The 19,907-nt window shown below is 39.0% G+C and overlaps 1 protein-coding gene and 1 pseudogene across 2 annotated transcripts in view; both read right to left on the bottom strand.

The window, feature by feature from the left end:
- Positions 1-7,701: 7,701 nt before the first annotated feature.
- LOC111327358 (uncharacterized) overlaps positions 7,702-19,907 on the bottom strand; it is an 18,875-nt gene continuing 6,669 nt past the window's right edge. Inside the window, exons 3-19 of one of the 2 annotated variants that reach the window (XM_088734218.1) lie at positions 19,576-19,740; positions 19,242-19,355; positions 18,840-18,968; positions 18,408-18,504; positions 17,937-18,155; positions 17,269-17,483; positions 16,707-16,868; positions 16,355-16,522; positions 15,762-15,872; positions 15,503-15,619; positions 14,875-14,965; positions 14,359-14,736; positions 13,802-13,924; positions 12,850-12,969; positions 12,174-12,308; positions 8,981-9,223; positions 7,702-8,501 (exon numbers count right to left, since the gene is read on the bottom strand). In XM_088734218.1, coding sequence (XP_088590344.1) covers positions 8,191-8,501; positions 8,981-9,223; positions 12,174-12,308; positions 12,850-12,969; positions 13,802-13,924; positions 14,359-14,736; positions 14,875-14,965; positions 15,503-15,619; positions 15,762-15,872; positions 16,355-16,522; positions 16,707-16,868; positions 17,269-17,483; positions 17,937-18,155; positions 18,408-18,504; positions 18,840-18,968; positions 19,242-19,355; positions 19,576-19,740 — 2,898 coding nt within the window. In that variant the 3' untranslated portion in view covers positions 7,702-8,190. Of the gene's footprint in view, positions 8,502-8,980; positions 9,224-9,373; positions 9,485-12,173; positions 12,309-12,849; positions 12,970-13,801; positions 13,925-14,358; positions 14,737-14,874; positions 14,966-15,502; positions 15,620-15,761; positions 15,873-16,354; positions 16,523-16,706; positions 16,869-17,268; positions 17,484-17,936; positions 18,156-18,407; positions 18,505-18,839; positions 18,969-19,241; positions 19,356-19,575; positions 19,741-19,907 lie in introns of those variants that run through there. The other variant, XM_088734219.1, reaches the window with a different exon arrangement.
- On the bottom strand, positions 9,491-10,189 carry LOC148723792 (uncharacterized; annotated as a pseudogene).

The raw sequence follows: 19,907 nt of genomic DNA, 5'->3' as shown, positions 1-19,907 counted from the left end.
AAAACGTTTCCAAAATAACATTTCACAATAATAAGATATTATACTTTTCTCTCTAAAAATGGTAGAAACTGCTTTGCTATTAGGACTTTAAGTAATTTAGTTCAGCCTAATGTCGAAGAATTAATCATAAGTCTTTCGGTCTTTTGGGGTATTAGAGGTTTTTCGCGTCATGATTTCCTTTCATTTTTCAAGGCTAAACGTTTTGAATGCGATTTACTTCGATTCTCGAATGTTTTTAAATCTGTTCATTCAAGAAATTTTTGAGGTCTGGTTACTTCTGAAAATATAGAGAATATGTTTTGCTTTTTCGATACTGCGTTGTTCTTAGACAAATGAAATGTTCAATATGGCTTGTAATTTGATATCTCTAACATTACTCGTGATTGGATAGCATCTACTACTATGTAATTTGTTTTTTCCTTTATTTTTTGTAGGTAAAAAAAAAAAACTATCAATCGTTCTGGGAAAACGCTTACATGGATATCTCATCTTAGAAAGTCAGAACTGCGTACTTTTTGCTTTTATCATTCCTTTGCCGGACCCTTTAGAACAATTTTCATTTTTTAATTTTCAATTTTCAATTTTCAATTTTCAATACCCGTTTTCTGTGCATTTTCTTTGTAACTGGCCAGGAGATTTCTTTTAACAATCAGACTTTCTTGGGTTGGTGATCATTTCCTTTATTTTCATGATCTTAATGGATGATTCCGTAGTATTAATTTACGTAGTATTTAATTACTGTAAGGAGAAATCAGATGTTGGTCACCCTTAAGTTTTAAAGGGTTAACTCTTCTGTAGTTGTTCAGGAACTTTGCTACCTGTGCAGCCTTCGCATGAACTTACTTTCAAATGGAAATGTCAGGGTTGATCAGTGTCGGTAGTCTTTCCCCTATAGCTAGCCTTTTTCTTTGAACATGTAGTCCACTGCAAGACACGTTCGTCATAAGTTGTATTGCACACCTGTATCATCCTTAGTGAGTTCAAATATCTACTGCAGGTCGAAGAAAACTTTTACATCACTGTGCTGCTTTCTAACGTTGGACAACTATTTTTTTTTTCTGCGCTGTAACTAAAACCTCAATCGAACCCATCATCAAATGGTGTATGGTGGCTATCACAATCCGAGGCAAAGAAAAGTTCCTATTACAGAGATCGTCGGTTTACTAGCACCAGCTGTTGTACTTTATAAACTCTCACCAATCCTAATGAACCAAAAATCATGACTCGTTCGTGTCTACAAACTTTACAAATAAGTTGCAAACATATCTATCAAATTCTTTTGATTTTTGATGTTGTATGACTTTTTCCTTCAATTCCTAAAGGTGTAGTTAAGGCATGCCTCCCAGTTAGCTCAGTGGATAGAGCGCTGGACTGTTGTGCGGGAGATCGAGGGTTAGAGCCCCGGCCGGACCAACACTCAAGGTCTCAAAGCAAGTGAGAAGAATATGTTGCCTTTCTATATCAAGAAATGGTTAGATACTCTAGTCCTCTCGGACAGGGACGAATAAATGGAGGTCCCGTCTCCTGCAGGGTTACGGGTAGGAGACGTTAATTTCCCACGCACGAGACTACTGTGCGATGGATGTCCTCCCCTGGGGTGGTTACTGGGTGGGAATTTGCCCTGAATAGCCCCCATGGGGAGTGGTCAATTAACATATGTATGTATGTAGGTATGTATGATTCCCCACAGTGACTATTCAGATGAATATCACTTATATAGGGATACTTTTAGTTTGGTTAAAGGTGTTTAAATCAAGCAGTTGAAAAACGTTCGCTTCATAGCTAAAAAATATCAAAGAATCTTTATGTTGGTGCAAATTTTGAAAAAAATTTCATGTAGTATGATTTACTCTCCGCATGATTTGATAACCTTTATTTCAGTAAAGCAGTAAATACGAAAGTAAAAAATAATCCTGTTTTCAAGTTACATTGTCATATTGCAGTCTTTTTTTGCACCAAGTAATTCCAATCAATTTAGAGCGCGATAGTAGCCTGCATTATACATTAAATAAATACGACTAATTGGTCACTTCATAGTAAACCTCTACCTCATCTGGGCAGAAACTATTGCGTCCTTTCCACACATTATTGTTGGAGAATTTACCGGTATACGAGTAACTATGAAAGTAGGAATTATATTTACTATTTGCATTATCTGCAACGTAAATATCCTGTCCCGCACCAAATGTCGGACCATAACTTCTACGGTTGTATGTAGCATACTGATTATTGCTTATGTCTTTTTTGAAGTATCTATATCCATAGTAGTTTTTGAGAGTAAATATGAAGGCTTTTGATGAGTAGATGTAGTTGTTTAGACTTCCTGAAACAAAGCACAAGGGACAGATAAGAAATGTATTGTCAATAGGTATTCAAATGAAAATATTGTGTAGAAGGCCATGCCACGCCTTTATTTTCATACACGCTCGGTTACACTAAGAACATTCGCGCCTAATTATTATGCGAAGCTTGGCCCCCTATCCCTATGAGCTTTTCGACAGATTAGGTTGCCTTCATAAAATTACAGCACTTTTGTCCATTTTCCATGTATTATTACTCACTTGGCCTGGTAGTCTAAATCAGTTGTCAATATTATTGAATTATAGTTTAACCACACGGAGCGAGTATTTCTAGCTTGATGTCATTTTCAAAATCATATGGAAACAATCTTGTATATTTGAGAAGAATTTATTGCTGATTGTCTGTCAGTCAAATACGGTGGCAGATAACTAACTTACCTTTCCGTTACTTTTCCGTGTAACCACCAAATATGTAACCATGAGCACTAATGATCGTCACTGTGGGTCCACGGCCATCGCAATAGCTGTGAAATGTTCATAATCTACATCCATGTCTTGAGGCTCTATAACACAGACTCCAAAAGCTTTTAGACGGAATCTGCAGGCGGGAATGTAGCCAGGAATTTAACTGGGAAATTTGTTTTGAGTCTCCGCCTATAATTCTAGAGTCAGTGAGTCCTCCTTTTAGATAAAAAGGCGAGCGAAAATAAGAGTGATGTAGAAAGTTTCCTGTTACTGCATCACTTCCAAAGAAGATATCTATGCTTTGTGTCAAGACGTTTGTAGGAAAAGCGAGAAAGCGGGAAGAGCGGGTGAAAAAAAAAAAAAAAAACCGACAAATAAACAAACAAAATGAAACAAAACATTGCGTGACCCTCGCGGATTTCGCTCATCAACATACTTGCTTGTGAAAATCAGCCTAAAGACCGATAGAGTTAGGAGATATTAATGACAGCGATATGTGATTTAAGGGTTGATACGAGCAACAAAGAATTAAAACTTTTATTTCTCAAAAGGCGGTACAGTAAACCTTTTATTGATTTTCTGACTCTCAATTTCTTTTTACTATAAAGTTCGATAGTTATCGCTCTTTTACCAAGCCCCAAAAAAAACTTATCGGAAAACTATAATTATTTGGCATATGTATTATTAAGAAGTGGATCATTACATGATGCAATTCAAGAGTTTTTATCCCCCCCCTCCTTCCCTCCTTGTACCACTGTGAGGGTATGAGTTTGCATATACCCCCGAGGGTTAAGTTATTAGATGTTCAAGCACTTACTGAAAGTACACTGACACGTTGTCCCGTCTCCAGCGTAATGAGCCGCATGGTTACACTGGCACGTGAATGATCCTGGAGTATTGGTGCATTGCGCGTTGGCATCACAGTTGTGGCCATGTAGTGAACATTCATCGACATCTATGAAGGAGTAAAATGTAAATCCGGAGGTTTGAACGGGTCAATGAAAACCTTCCCTTTAGCCTTCTTTACAGACTTTTTTCTACAGTCACCCAAAGGGCTTCATCGTCGGAGCGACGATGAAGGGCTAACGCTCGAAACGTCAGCTTTTTTAATCGTTAAGGTGGCCAATTTACCATTTCAACTTTGTTGCTATATCCAAATTATTACGTTACCCCCACCGACGCAGCCCCAAACAGTTTCTTTAGAAACTATCAGCCTTTATTATATGAAATATGGCTCATTTATGGCCAGCCTTTCGTGTTTGTTGGGATAGATTTTGGTCCAGATCTCCAAACAACCATAAGGTCTTAAAGTGAAGAAAAATTGGAATGAGGACACAACGACAGCAAAACAGCAACAACGATAAGTATGAAATAACACAGCCAAAAAATAAAATACATAGAAGTGAACTCCTTATCAACAGTATACCTATACAATTCCGACCATCATCAATAAAGCTACTGGCAGTTGTATGATGCCTGTGTATTTGTACAAATCCCATTCTTGCTGCATCCATGATAATTTTCTTTGTATTCATCAAGGTCTTATAGTGGAGAAAAATTTGAATGAGGAAACAACAACAACAGCAAAACAGCAACAAAGAGAAACTTGAAATAATACGGCAAAAGCCAACAGACAGGAAACCAGCTCGAAATGAGAAGTCATAGGAAGGAGGGTTGGAGGGAGGGAGAAAAGAAGGGAGAGAGGCGGTTACCCATATTACTTATTGCATAATGTTGATGTACAAAGTATCCTCTCCAATTTGGAGAAATTTTAAATAAATTATCAAAGGTAAAAAGAGGTATAGCTGAAAGCGCGAACAAAGCCCGTTACTCGCGGATGTAGGTTATGACTTTGAAAGCAATGACTCGAGGGACATTTTGTTCCATACGCTTGAGACTTTCTATTGAGTTTTTTTTTATATGCATTGCTTTAAAAGCCATTGCTTCCGGCTACTGCAAAACGTACCACGAACCGATGAGATGACACGCGGGATTAATGCCAGTACAGGCATAAATCGGGTAAGTTTGGCCAATCATATTTTTTAAACAAGCACAGTAACCTATCTTTTTTATTGTAAGTTTCGAAACAGAAACTGGTAGGGGACGTTTAAGGAAAGCTTAAAAAAATCTTCAGTAACTTTATTTTTCTTCTGAGGAATCACTTTAAGGAAGTGCTTGACTTTCAGATACATTTGTGTGTCTTGAAGAATTTCAGGAGAGGGTATCATTCTCGGGTGAAATCTACTCACCATACACATGTGCAGTGTGTAATTTGATTTCTTAACCATGTTCTTGATTGGTTATCATAGTTATTGTCGACCTGGATTTTGTGTGATTCTTTTTGGCCTTTTAATTATTTGAGAAAAATGGCAAATCAGTATTGAGTAATGTGTTGTACCGTGTTGATGTACTGATTCTTCCCGTTGAACGGAACCCTGGTACCTGTGTACATTTCGATGAAAACGTCAGCGCATTATCCTCTGAAATTAACGTTTTTTCATATTTTGGTCTACCCGGGAGAAAAGCAATGTAATGTAATGAGCATATTGATATGTTGGCGAACCAGGGTTGTTCATCACCTTAGAAAGAAACTGAAATGATTGTGTGAACCTCTGGGCTATTTGGTACATTAACATACTCGTTTGCTGCATTTAATGAGCAAAAGTCCCGTTGGACTGCAACTGCCTCGACCATATCTTTCTTGAATTGAAGTCATCTTTGGATTCACTTATTAACTTTTTGATCTCTCTGTGATGAGCTCAGTTTTCGCTGGGATTGTTTCTTTTTATTGTAAATTAATTTTGACACAGGGTCGGGAGTGACCTTTTTTTTCCCTTGCAGCTCTTTTTACATCACTGCTACTGCTAATAAGCATGTCACCCACAGAGAAGCTTTCATCGCTATTGGATTGACTAACGCTTGAATTTTTATGATCCCTAATATCAGCATCATCACTTACAACTTATGAGTAACAGTGTCTGGTACAGTCTCGTCACCTTCATTCACATGATTAAAACGATCAGTACTTACGTCACAGAAGATGGGCTCTGTAGATGGACCACTCCCCATGGGGCTTTTCAGGGCCAACACCCACGCATCCCACCCCAGGGGGGACATCCATCACACAGTAATCTCGTGCGTGGGAAATTAACGTCTCCTACCCCCAGCCCTGCAGGAGACGGGGCCTACGGTTTATTCGTCCTTATCCGAGAAGACTAGATTATCTATCTATTTCTTGTTATAGAAAGGTAGCAAGTTCTCCTCAGTTATTTTTAAGACCATGAGTATTGGTCTGGCCGGTGCTTGAACCCTCGATCTCTCACACAACACAATCCGGCGCTCTAACCAATTGAGCTATATTCTGCGCGCTATATTCGCGCTATATTGAACTATATTCTGATACAAAAATTCCAGGACGATTCTTCCACTCCCGCTTCTTTGCATGCGCAAAATTTTGTTGTATTTCTCTTAACTTTTCTTGAACACGAGCGTAACCTTTATGTAACAGTAGCTTGTTAATCTTTTGTCTCTGCTGGATTTCAGCGATCTTCTCTTGGTCGGTCTGGTCTGATGGCGCTGGTAATGATGTGATGACAGGAGGCTCAAAGAAAGTTGGTTCGTCTTTATATATCAAAGCCATGGCTTCCCGAACAACTTCGTACTGTATTACCTTGTCTGCATTAAAGTCACTATTGTTGTAGTCCATTTTAGCTTTGAATTTAACTAAGCATCGAATAAGATTTTCAATTTTACGGTCTTCATTCCACTGAGATCTTTTTTCCTTCGCAGCCATATAGTTTCCTAGAAAACAACCGCACTGCGCATACCGTCGCTAACCTTTTAGCACGGGCTGACATTTCATTTTCCCGTGCTGAAAACAGCTCCTGGGCTCGGATTTTGAGCTTAAATTCATCCCAGGCTGAAACCTTCTCCATGTAATAGAGAGGTCTAAGAAAATGTATGGGACTTTTTGAGCGCTCCAGGCAGCTTTCCTGTAAGGCGTCATAATCTTGTTGCTCCTGACATCGATGTGACAGATAATTACTTTTACAGTGTTTTATTTGCCGGCTTATACTTGTCATCAAGTTTCAATAAGACGGCTTCACGAGAACAATGAAGTTTTTGTAAATTATGAGATCGGATGCAAGAGCACGTGTTCAACTAATTTGCTCTTCTTGCTTGGGAAGACATTAATAAAATGTCGGCGGACCTTGAGGCCTCCACTAAGCTGGAAGTACCAAATAAACGGGAGGTAAAATCGCGAAAAAGTACTCCCCGGGAGAAACGAAAACAAAATAGAGAATGGAGAAAGCGAAAGCGACAGCAAAAGAAAGCGGGTAATCTGGCTCTGCTCGCTAATACTGAAGTTCTGCCTGGTCACGATCGGCGACCGTTTAACATATTGCAGAGGAGTAATTCCACAAACTTCTGTTGTGAGCACATACCAGTAACTATGCTCCCATAATGCATCACTGACGACTCGAGAGAAGGTCGAAAAACCTTTCCTCAGGGCCAATTTTGGGGAAAATAACTAAGAAAACTACATGCACTACAAAGCAATCTGGGAATAAGAATCCGAACATTGTCCAGATGCAAGCGAAAGGGGCGTTAATGATATAAACCATGCAAATGCTGAAAAAAAAAAAAAAAAACCACATGTTTAATGGGATTAAATTTCCCAGGGAGTTTGATATGTACTTCCACTGCAGACGATTTGCGTTCCCTCATTTTCAAAATCTTGCTCACTGAAAAACGTCACTGAACGTTTGAAAGACGAACAGAAAGAAAAGAGACACGAGTAAACGGATAAGATGTGCAAACAAACAAAATCTTCCAGTGTCTTTCACTCCTTAACTGTTTTTAAGGGTCTAAAGGTAAAGTTTGTCGTTACCTTCGTTTTAAACCCAGAAAAGGAACCAAAGCTGTAAGTTTTGGAGGAGGTAATTTTCTTAATTTATGACGGATTTTCCTCAATTATAAGGAAGTTATAGAAATTTTTCTGTGGGATTACATCGAACGAATGAATGACTCTGGCTGTTTAACTAGACAATTCGAAGCCTTCTTTGAAACTTTTTGTGTTTTTTTCTTTATTAAATTCCTTTCTCCCTGAAGGAGATGCGGTTTATTTCAAGCTTAGTCAAGTAAAACAATAATCCTTAAGGGGTGTTATATCATCTAACTCAAACACAATACTTGTTTCAGAAAATTGTTGATCTGATTACACCGTTTTACAGGCATGCATGAGTAAGAAATTACCTTTCATCAATTTCTATCACATTTTAATCAAAGAACAATCGAAAATGAGCTGCTCATTGAATTGTCCGGTGCCGTAAACCCGACAGGAAAAAAGATATGACAGTTTTATTATAGCTGTAGTTATTAATGTGATAGATTAACGCCTTCCAATCATATTTCCAAAACGTACTTAAATTGGTGAAATCGCTTCATAGTAAACCTCTACCTCACTTGCGCAGAAATTATTATTTCCTGTCCATAAATAATTGTTACAGTACGGACTAGTGTACGAGTAACAATTGAAATAAGAGTTATAGTTACTACTCGCATAGTCGGCAACGTAAATATCATGTCCCCCACCAAATGTCGGACCATAATTGTAGTAGCTGTATGTGGCTAAAGATGGATAGGTGTTAACATCGTTTTTGAAGTAACCGTATCCGTAGTAATTTTTGAGAGAAAAGATGAAAGCTCTTGTTGAATAGATGTATCCGTAGGACCCTGAAACAAAGCAAGTATTACACAGTTTTAGTTGAAAATAGTCAGAAAATAGTCAGAAATTTGTCAGAAATTTTCTTGCTTTCAATTTCTTCTTGCTTCGGAACTATCGCATCAAGTTATGAAAATAGGTATTTGTTGTTGTCTTTAACTAATCATCAGCTAAGATTTTTTTTCGGAATTTATGGGAGTTTAGCCTTCTCTTTGAATTCGATTCCGGATTTAAAATATCCGGAGGTGTGACCGAGAAGAGCGTTCTAGCTACATGGAGGTCCGCTGGTGTGCGGCAAATTCCGGTACCTGAACGGCTCATAAATTCTGCTCAAGTGTAGACCTAGTCAAAAGGCAATGTTTTGTGTTATGTGTTGAGTAGTTTCGGTGAAGTTGTCGACTATGTATTTGTTGTTTACCAGACGTTACCTCTGGCAACACTAGTTCTGAATTAGCTGGGAATACAATACAAAGGTAGTTCAGAAACGTACATTTCCACGACTTATCGGTGTAACCACCAAATATGTAGCCATGAGCACGAATTATAGTCACAGTCGGTCCCAGGTCATCACAACGGCCGTGAAATGTTTGTGTACTCCATCCATTATTAGAAGCTCTGTAGCACCGTTTCCAGTAACTTTTCGACACGCTCTGCAAGCGGGAATGAAGCCAGGAATTCAGCTGCGACATTTTACTTGTGTCTCCACCTATGATACTTGAGTCATCCAGGCCTCCTGGGAGAAAACAAATTGATGGAAATGTCAATAGTTTTCGTATTTAAATCCCGACTCATACAGAAGAGTGGGTGTGCAGCTCGAGCTTGGAGCCTAAGTATTTAATGCCGTCCGACAAAGTTACAAAGAGTAGTAAACAACTAGTTATCACCTCTCGAGCTAAAACATTTTGTGTGCCGCCGCCTGATACGAAAACTCAAAAACGCAATGGGAAAAATGGGAACGTATTCCCCATCCAAATGCAGGTGCACCGACCTCCGCCTGGGGGTTAGAGGTAAAACAGCTTAATTACATGCAAGATAAATTGTTTATAAGCAATGGTTTCTTAAAACTTTTGACGATAAAAATCAGCGGTAAAACACGACGTTTCGACCGTGCTTCGGTCTTTGTCAATTGAATGGAATGAAATACAGTAAATATATGTATATCTACACGTAAGAAATATAAAAAATTTTTGCAGGTGTAAACAAACAATAAAAGTACAAGGAAAGTGCTGGTAAAAAGCTAATTAAAAACCTCAGCACGAATTGAATCAGACTGTACATTGAGAGCAGGTCTTAGCTTGTGAATAAAAAACATCTCATAGACGAGACAATAAGATTTGTTCGTGCTCTTCATTAAGGTGCTAAAGTTCTTTGTAAGATCCTTTGGAGTCAAAGAATGTTTATCGCGAAAATGTTTGCCAATTGACGAAGAGGAGTTTTTATGTTCTTCAATACGTTAGTGTAGATGACGGCGTGTGAAACCAACATAACCTACATCGCACAGGTCACATTGAAATTTATAAACAAGGCACTGTTGGTTCACAATCGGCGGCTTAGCTTCTCGCAATTTGAGGTCTCGACCAATCTTCTGGCTAACAAATACAGGTTGTAAGGTCGTCTGGATCCTATGACTTAGATCTTTAAGTTGGGCACGAACAATATCAGCGGATGCCTGATCCTTATACGGTAGGACAACGCGAATGAAATTTTACATAAATTTAGGAAAGTTCGAGAGTTGAGATGAAGACATTACAAATGTCAAACCTTAAATACACCATACAACCAAAGCCTCAATTAACGCCATAGCGGCCCACGTGCTAACATCCCAATAGAAAAATATTCACATTCTTTGCCACTACCACTTGCACTTTAGTTCCGCCGAATGTAAATACATTTCACACTGTGTTAACGTTTGGGAGATATAGTGGTAATGACTGAGGAATGACTAAAATCTTAGTTTATATGTAAGGAAATATGTCTTTTCCTCGTCATGAACTGAAAATAATCTCAACTGAGTTCTCGGATATTTGTTTGTGGACATAATCTGTCCCGACATGCAAACAGTTCCCCTAAGAACACTTTCATATTCCAGGTGCACGTAATCTCTGGCTTCAAATATGCCCAGATATTTCTCAAACCAAATGGAGGCTGATATTTGTTTGTGGACATAATCTGTCCCGACATGCAAACAGTTCCCCTAAGAACACTTTCATATTCCAGGTACACGTAATCTCTGGCTTCAAATATGCCCAGATATTTCTCAAACCAAATGGAGGCTGTTAGGCTTATTATTTACCAAGAGTGGAGAACAGTGGACGTATATGTATAAACTCAGGTTTCTAGAGTAGAGCTCGGAGGTGCGCTTTCTCAGCGTATGTTTTCATCACCTTGAAATGTCATCATGTCATCATAATGAACGTCAATACGAATAAACTGCAAGATTTTAGCAAGAATGAATAGCCCAATTCCGAGTTGCCGCATGTTTAGAGTCTGGTTCCGAACTTACTCCACGAGAGCGAGGCTAAGTGCATAAAAGTCTGACATGGACGCTACTGATACTCGTTTAGACAATGCAGCAGGCGAAGATTTCTCGAAATACAAGGTTGATGGTTTGAAAAAATACTTAAAAGAGCGTGGAATTCAATTGAGTGCTGGAGGTAAAGGGAAAAGGAAGGTAGACTACAACAAGCTGCTCGAAGAGAAATTACAGAAGGAAGACCTTAACGGCTTGGACCAACAACTTTTCAGATATCCCGGAGTTTACGTTCGGAAATTTGTGCAGCTATCTTGTGGGAAGAGAGGAATACTCTGAGGAATACCTTCGTTCTTTTAAAAGTCTCTTGGGCTATAAAAATTTTTGGCACAGCGACTCAATAACTTCACATTCCCCATTTAATGTTCTTTTGTAAGATTCCGGTAAAAAAGTGTGCACCGCAAATCCTCAAGTTGTTAGGCTCTTCTGCCTTTGCTTTCTTAGCTTCAAGTGCAAACCTTTTGTCAGCTCTACGGCAGAATTTTAACCATTTATGAAGTCTCGCATCCGACGGAAGAGCAAAATACCAAAGATCTCGACAATTATGATTCCCATTTGTGCAGCAAGCAACGGAACCATAAACCATCTTATAAAAAAAGCAATTAAGCGAGCATGGAATCTTCCTCATGAACTTTAATTTCTCGCGCCATCAAGCAGCACTTCGCACTTAGCCTCGCACTTAGCCTCGCTCTCGTGTCACAATACGGCATGAGGGCTCTGTCATGCGGGAACTCGGAAATGGGCCACTATGGATGCTATTCCACCACAGTTGGAAAGTGTCTATGTCTACTCATCCCCGATGATAGGCAGCGTGATATTAAAATCAAGTTACCAGTACTAACATGCAGTGAATCGAGACCGGGGGCCGTTTTCGAAGGTTCCGGTTACCTAACAGGCTTGAAAAGCAGTTATGCTCTAATTCAAGGTAGGGGTCTCAACCGTTTTAAAAATCAGGCAATTAAACGATTAGTTAAAAAAAATGGATTCGTTAGGGTGCCACAACAAACTTCTCTATTTTTCAAATTTTGTTGTAAAACATGGCTTCCTTACCGGAACTTTCGAGAAACGGGCTCTAGGGCTCGAAACCTAGACCAAGAGACTATCGTTCATCCCATAAAGCAATAACGGAACAACTACTGAAGTCGAAACTCACGGTTAGCATAGCACGTTTTTCCATTGCCATAGTAGTGAGAGTTATGGTCACACTCGCAAGTAAATGATCCTGGCGTGTTTGTACATTTTGCGTTGGCATCACAGTCATGACTGCTGAGTGTACATTCATCGACATCTGAATGATGGGAAAAAGAACGCACCTTGAGGTTTAAATTTATGCTAGTCAAATAAATTACCTCTTTTGTATCTTTCTTTGGGATTTCACAAGATGAGAGAGCAACGCAGACACGTCTGTTAGACACAATTCTTCCAAAGAAACATCTGACCCTTCTTAATGCATGCATTGCAGTTTAAAAGATGTCTTAATTCAAGTGAAATATGAGTAGCAGTCTTCAACATATCAATTATCTTCGGCTAAGTACTTGGTGCTTTTTTCCGACTGTTTTTGCCTCATCAGCTTTCCTCCGCTTTGATCTTTGCACCAGCAAAATAGTCTGGCACACCCAAATGATGACGTGAGATTTTTGAGAAAACATTTCAATAGAAATACTGAAATCAGATAACTTTATAGCCAAGTATTGATTAGTATATACGAAGCCATTTTTCGAAAACAGTTGCAGACACGAAAGGAATCCTCTAGGCTTTGAAGAGTGCAAATGACGTACTTCACTCCGAAAGTAGGATGAAAGTTCAGTGTCAATGCCTATTAAATGTACCTCTACAAGTGATTCCATCTCCAGTGTAACCGTTTATGCAACTACAGGTATACGATCCATCCGTGTTCTGACACGTTGCACTGCTATCACACCCATGACTTAGAGAACATTCATCTATATCTGCAACAGGAGCAAGACAAGACGTGAGGGACACCAACATGCTCAAAGTGTTCCTTTTGCGCGGAAAGCTACAGGCTGCTAAACCCTTCCGTCTTTTAATACAATAAGTAAAATAGATTAATAAGGATTTTGACAAGTCTAAGTGGTCTTATAGCAATAAGGCATTTTATTTCACGACTCGGGCAGTCAAAGGGCCAATAACTAAAATCAACCAATCAAAATGCTCTATTGCCAGTTAATATTCTCTCAGTATTGGACCGGGCGCTGTCCCGAATGGTCCCGAATGAGATCGCACTTGTGTCCCTTTGAACTTCAGTCGTATAATAAATCTTTTATTAACCAAGCTTGCTCGCGACTGTACTGGAAGAATATCGGCCCTCGGTCTTTTTTATGCGGACCTCGCTGCGCTCGGTCCGTACTGTCAAGACCTCGGGCCAATATTCTTCCAGTACGGGCCTCGCACTTGGTTAATAAGATATATAAACAGATCGGATAATCAGTCAGGCCATTAATTCCTCCGTCTATCAGTCAGTTACTCAGCAGTTGGTCGATTGGTATTTCTATCGATCGATATATCATACAGTCAATTAATCAGTCAGTTAGCCAACCAATCAGTCAATCAATCTATCAATTAATCAATCATCAATCCATCCTTTATCAATACGTCAGATAGCACAACTTTTATGATTTGACATATTATGGAGGGTTCTGAAATTTTGCCATGAACTGCTGGCAAATAAACTTGGAACAAATATTGTAGTATTTACACTAAAATAATTTTCTGAAACTGACAACTTTAAGGGAGGGGGGGGGCAGATCCCTTGAGCATTACCTGCACAACTTCGACCATCGCCGCTATACCCACTGGCACAATGGCATTTATAAGACCCGTGTGTGTTCGTGCAGATACCATTCTCGCTACAGTCATGATTATTTCCTACGCATTCATCAAGGTCTTGAGATGAAAAGGTGATAAAAAAATTAAAAAAAGCAAATTAGCAAAGAACAAGTTAAAAAACAGTACTAGAACTAAAAGCTGTTTCGGAAGGGGGGATGAAAGGCACGGAAGGACGAAGGGAGGAAGGAACGAAAGGAGGAAGGAACGAAAGGAGGAAGGAACGAAAGGAGGAAGGAAGAAAAGGAAAAAGGAGGGAGGAACAAAAGGAGGAAGGAAGGAATAAAGAAACGTCAAGAGGGATGGGGAAGGTTTTTGAGTGTCCCTTTGTTTGTTTTCCATAACCCTTCTTTACTGGTATTATTGCAACATTCCATGCTTTTTCTCAAGCAAACAGGCAGTGCGAACTTTGACTCGAACAAGAAAATATCTTAAGCTGATACAGTACTCATTAGCATTCATCACCTTCAAGCATTTGACTGACATGGACCTACCTTCTGAACATGTGAAGTTATGACAGCTTGCGCAGCTTACATCATTCCATTCAAAACTATGTCTGACTCCTAAGGTGTGAACGCAGTCCTCATTCAGTGTGAAATCGTTAGGTTGATGTGGAGCCCAATAAGTGAAGTTGCTGGACTGGTTACCAGCCCAAACAAAAGTGCCCTCGGTGTCTCTGTCATTCAGACCGATCCAACCTTTGTCTCCGTTAAGACGGTGCTGAATGTACACATTCTCTTCTTGAGTTTTAACGGAAACCAGATTGGCATTGTCCCTTTGGCAGGTCTTTTGAGAATCAGTCCAGTTCTTGCATGACTGACTTGTGAAGTAGCAAACACCAGAGAAGTATGACCAGCCTGGCTTACACACGTCTTTACCGAACAACACATCATACAAAAAAAGAAGAAAAAGAGAAATCCTCACTATTCCTGTTCGCTAATTATGTGTAAACCAAAACTTTGTGACCGCTCTAGAAAATAATTTTGTTTTTGATGTGTACAAGTACTCACCCGCTAGAACAACATAGGACACGGTGACGGGATCATGCTGATCGGCAAACAACTCTTTGAGACAAATACGAAATTCTGATTTCTTTATATGCTGAAAATTGAGTCGAGAAAGGCTGATGTGAGTATCAGTGAACAACATGAAATGGCATAAACATAAACATTAGGGCAAGAATGCTGCTGAAACAATGATCTTTCTTCAGTTATCTGCATTATGCACATTAGAAAATAATGCCCGATAATATAGAAATAAATAAATAAATACGTAAATTGAAGCTCTCCCTAAGGGACTTTTCAGCCACAATGTGAACTAAGTGCTGAAAAATCCCCACTGACATGAGGCAGACCAGTGGGCTATTTACAGAGCGCAGCCAAAGAGGGGTAACCTAGGGGTAACCGAGAACAAATCCAGTGAGTGGCAGAGTGGAGGCCTTGAACCCGGGACACCGGATTACAAATCCAGCACCCTAACCACTCGGCCACGCCGCCTCCACTAAGAAAGTTTTCCACCAAACAACTGAAACAAATAATTCAAATTGAAAATAATATCGAGTCCGATACGCTGACCACTCGGCCACACTGCCTTCTTCCCCCAACAATAAAAAAGTAAAGCATATAGACATAAGGACACCTCTATCCAAGTAGCAACAGACATGTAGGTTGGCTTCAAGTTGTTTCCATCTGACTCGTGATTCGGTGTAACTATTATCGTAGGTTCTTTTTCATATGACTTTGAAAACTGCACGTCCTGCAAAAAAAGAGGTAAAAAAGTTGCAGCCACAAAACAGCAAAGGCAATTACAAACTTCGAGCTGTGTCAGCTGAAAACGTTTTTCACAAGCTACTGTGCATTCTGGGTATTTACAATCGCAATGTTCATTCGCCACCTACCTTGCAGAATGCACCATTGTAGTTCTTAGAAACCGAGCTGTTGTTGGGGAACTCGATTTTTTTACTTTCGGTAAATAGCGGACGATGAATTGCTTCGAAAGCCATCCAGCTCTTAAAATAAAAGTTCAAATAAACAGTTCAAATGATGTTTATGTGCCATTGACTCAGAGGCATGCATGAGGAATTTGGGTTGAAAGATACATAAAAGGGTTTACTCCGTTTCCTCAACCCGGAGGCCTTTGAAAATCCCAGAAATGCGAAGAGGTACTCCAAATAGGAAAGATTTTGAAGCGAAAACAAATCACTGACTAAATGACTTCCCCTCCCAAGTGGGAACTCTTGAACTATTGTTATGACTAAATGGTTTGCTTCCTTAAAAAGTTAAATAATCGAAAGAAAAAAAACAGAGATCACTAAACCACGAAATTTCAAAACCAAATGAAATAGCCATCTGAGGATCAATCTGCTCGCCTAACCAAAGAGGAAAGAACTCATGTTGAAATGCTTAATACTTTTAGAATCAAACTTGATCACTATGAGTTTTGACTGAGGTCAATCCTTGAGTGCTTCAAAGATGCTGAAATTCCACATACCACAAAAATGTCTTCATGGAGACCATCGTAATTTTGCAGCTCACGGATACAGATGTAGAATGAGGAACTGGTGGCATTTTCGATCCATAGACTTGCAGCGTCGTGCTTGTATGCAGAACTTACGTGATCTGCTGAAGCCAGAACGACAGGCTTTGCAGAAAATTTACCCTGATTGTGTTTAAACGAATTGACATTTGTCAGTTGTTTATGAGAGAAAATGAAATGATCTATACGTACAAGTCAATCATTTTCACCGGAAATGGTGAAAAATCAAGCTAAAATATTTTTATTCAAATATTCGAGATGATGCAACTTTTCGAACATAATCATTATAAACAAAAAGGAAGCTCACATTGGGTAATGTAATTTTTTGGCATTTAGTTCCGGTCCACCATTCTGGAATCCGTGTTTTTCCCGCCACACCTCCATTTGGAGCACCTTGGTAAGCCATCCAATCAACGAATGCAAATTCTTTAGTACCACGGTCATTTCTTCCTGCAGCCGTTACACAGACCTTTAAATATGAATGAATGAAAAAAAAGTGAAACAGATCAATTTTCTTTGCACCCTCTTTGCCATTGTTAATGATATGTGCGCGACACTGTCGAATGTAGACTACTTAATTTCACCGGGACCGAAATTGTACAAACTATGAAATACGACAAAAAGGTTTTCAGTAATGGATATTCAGCTTGTACAGGGACCTACATCAATGCAGCCAGCGAAGATTGCGGAGTTGTTAGGTCGACAGTTCAGTTTTGTTAAATAGTTAGTTAATGCTTAGGGAATCAAAACAATGTGTATTTCACTGGTTTCATGGACACGGAACTCTTAGTTCGATTAAATAATTTGATAGGAAATCTGATTAAAATTAAATTGATAGATACTTGTCAAGTGATTGGAATATTACTCGCCCTAAAACTTTGGTAATTGACGTTTTCCACCCAAGAGACGGTGGCTTCGTGCACAAAATTCGTTCTGGTGGAGTTCCAGTGATTTGTAGTGATATGAACGTGCACTTGCTTGTCCGGATAGAACGAAAATGATGGGAAGGTTACCAACTCGCAAGCTGTATCAGCCCAGGAAACATCTCGTTTCAGTTCAACTCGCCCACGTCGGACAGGAAAACCTAAATCAGCAACGACAAAGTTAGCAATGTAGCACGGTTTCAGTAAACATCGTTTAGCAGCTTTTCAGTCTACATCAGTTTTATAAGTTTGTGATTGCACCAAGCTGAAACACCACTAAACTGCCAGAATATAGTACAACGGAAGTCAACAGAGGTCATAGCAAGCTTTCAAAAGCTCTCGAAATTATCCTTTAACTATTAATTGTAGTAACTCCCCATAATATCCTAATGACAACATCATAATGACTTATACTAGGAATTAAAGAAGAAAAATTACACGCTTTTTCCGGTATGGCGAAACGCAGCAAAGAACCCTCTTGAATCAATCTTCCTTTTCGATGTACAGAGGTGAAATTCGTCTTTTTATGAATACCTTTGTGTGAAACCCCCTGACATATTGAATAGGATAAAAAAGAAAGAAAGAAATACATGAAAGTCAAGTTTAATTCTCACCAGTGCAACTTCCAGGATGATATAGGGTATGGTTACTCTTCAGCCTGCACATTTCCAGTTCAAAGATGCACTTGTTTTTAAATGTTGTAGAGTTGGATGAACACACTGGCTCCTCGTATGAAGGGCAGTTTTCTTCGCACACGCAGCGGGCGTCAAAAGCGTCGAATGCCTTGCAGACAGCAAAGTATTCGCATGTAACGTTGATGCACGGGTCAATGTCTTTGGATAGCATTAAATATAGTAATACAATGAGCTTTTTTTTTCATTATCATGATATGCATGAGAAGTAGAACTATCGAGACAGGAAAGATTGGGTTTATTACTTATGTTAATCCTATAAAATCCTGAGACTACAAAGTGAATCAGTTGTGACATCCCTTGATATGCAGCAATCCCTAATTCTCGAACGGGCCTTGCTATTTGCAACAATCGATGGGTGAAGAGCTTTCACAAGTTCTCTGTAATACTTACCTCCTATGACAGCATAATCTACAGCTATTGGATCGTGATTCCTACTTATTCCTTGGCTGTCCTTGACACAAACCTTAAACGCCGATTGACTGACTTCCTGTGAAATAATGATAAGATCAGACAGAGGTACAGAAAAGTAGTGTTCACCAAATATTATGACTTTCAAAATGTGTTATCCCGACTGACTTCCTATTTACAGCCTTGTTTAAAAGAAAACATGTTACGGAACTTTTTTCACTTATTTCACCCTCATTGCATTTTGTTAGCTCCCCACTGCCTGATTGATGTGCTCTGCTATTTTGAAACCAAATAACAAAATAAAAATGGAAAGATAATGCAAAAGAACAATAAAAATAGCAAAAGAAAGTAATTAAATGGTGTACTAAACGCCAGAAAAAATAGGACAAGGCAATCTTCATGTATTACATGTACCTCCATCCAAACGTTCATAACGTTGTAACAACCATCTGAGTCGATCGACGACGCACAGGTGGAGTTTTCGTGACCTCCGGATATCAAGACAACAGGCGGCTTGTAGAATGGATTTTCAAATTTCAAATCCTAATTTTTTTTCAAAAAACAATTCATAGGTCTTAAAATCTTCAGCTCTTTGTGATGAGTAGAATAACTAACTTGGCGATAGGCACAGACACCTATTTATAACGGTGTCAGCGTTATTTACAAGGTCCTGCTTCATTTCAATATCACTGATTCACTTTATCAAAGTAAATAAGACTAGCTAGTTCTTTTCACAAAATTTCCCTCGTAAAAATCTTCGAAACAATCTCAGTCAAAGCTTTAGTTAAAGAATGAGTAGGATACAACGTTTTTTACCTGGCAAAAAGCGTAGTTATTTTCCTTTAATGGAGCCCCTAATCCAGCAAAACTGATTTTGCCTCCCTCAGTGAAGTTCCAGTAGGAAGGAAGGATGTCATATGCAAACCAATGCTGACAAGAACAAAAGATGAATTAATTGAAAGGATAGTAGTTAAAATAAAATTCTCAGGTAGCGAAAGCAATATATCTCGTGCCAATAAATATAAACTAAGATGATGTGATCAGCAGCAAGAGACGCCAAAACATAATTTAACATTAATAGGCTAATGAACACAATTTACGCGATGACAGAGAATTTCAAGCCTGAATTGAGAATTTGCTATCAACTTACCACTTTTAGGTCTGAATGGATGCCATCAAATGCCATTAACTCCCTCATACAGATGTAAAACTCGTTTTTCCTGACATCTTCCAGCCACAAATTCATGGAATCATACGGTCTGTCTGTATGTTTATGCTGAACAGCAATAAAAATTTGAGGCTTGCTCTTAAAACCCTGTAAATGGATGAAAGGGAAATAAATCAAAGACTTAGAACTGGGCTTAAACTTTAACCTTCTTGTTTACATTGATCAGTAAAACAATGTAATGATATCATTATCGGTGACGGAGAGATTTTTTTTTAAGTACTTTAGTCCTGCTGGGTCTCCTGAGATCAAATTTT

This window comes from Stylophora pistillata, chromosome 9 (assembly GCF_964205215.1).
Source record: "Stylophora pistillata chromosome 9, jaStyPist1.2, whole genome shotgun sequence".
Classification (NCBI taxonomy): Eukaryota; Metazoa; Cnidaria; class Anthozoa; order Scleractinia; family Pocilloporidae; genus Stylophora; species Stylophora pistillata.
Note: the sequence above shows the minus strand (reverse complement) of the source record. Positions and strands in the feature narration are given on the sequence as shown.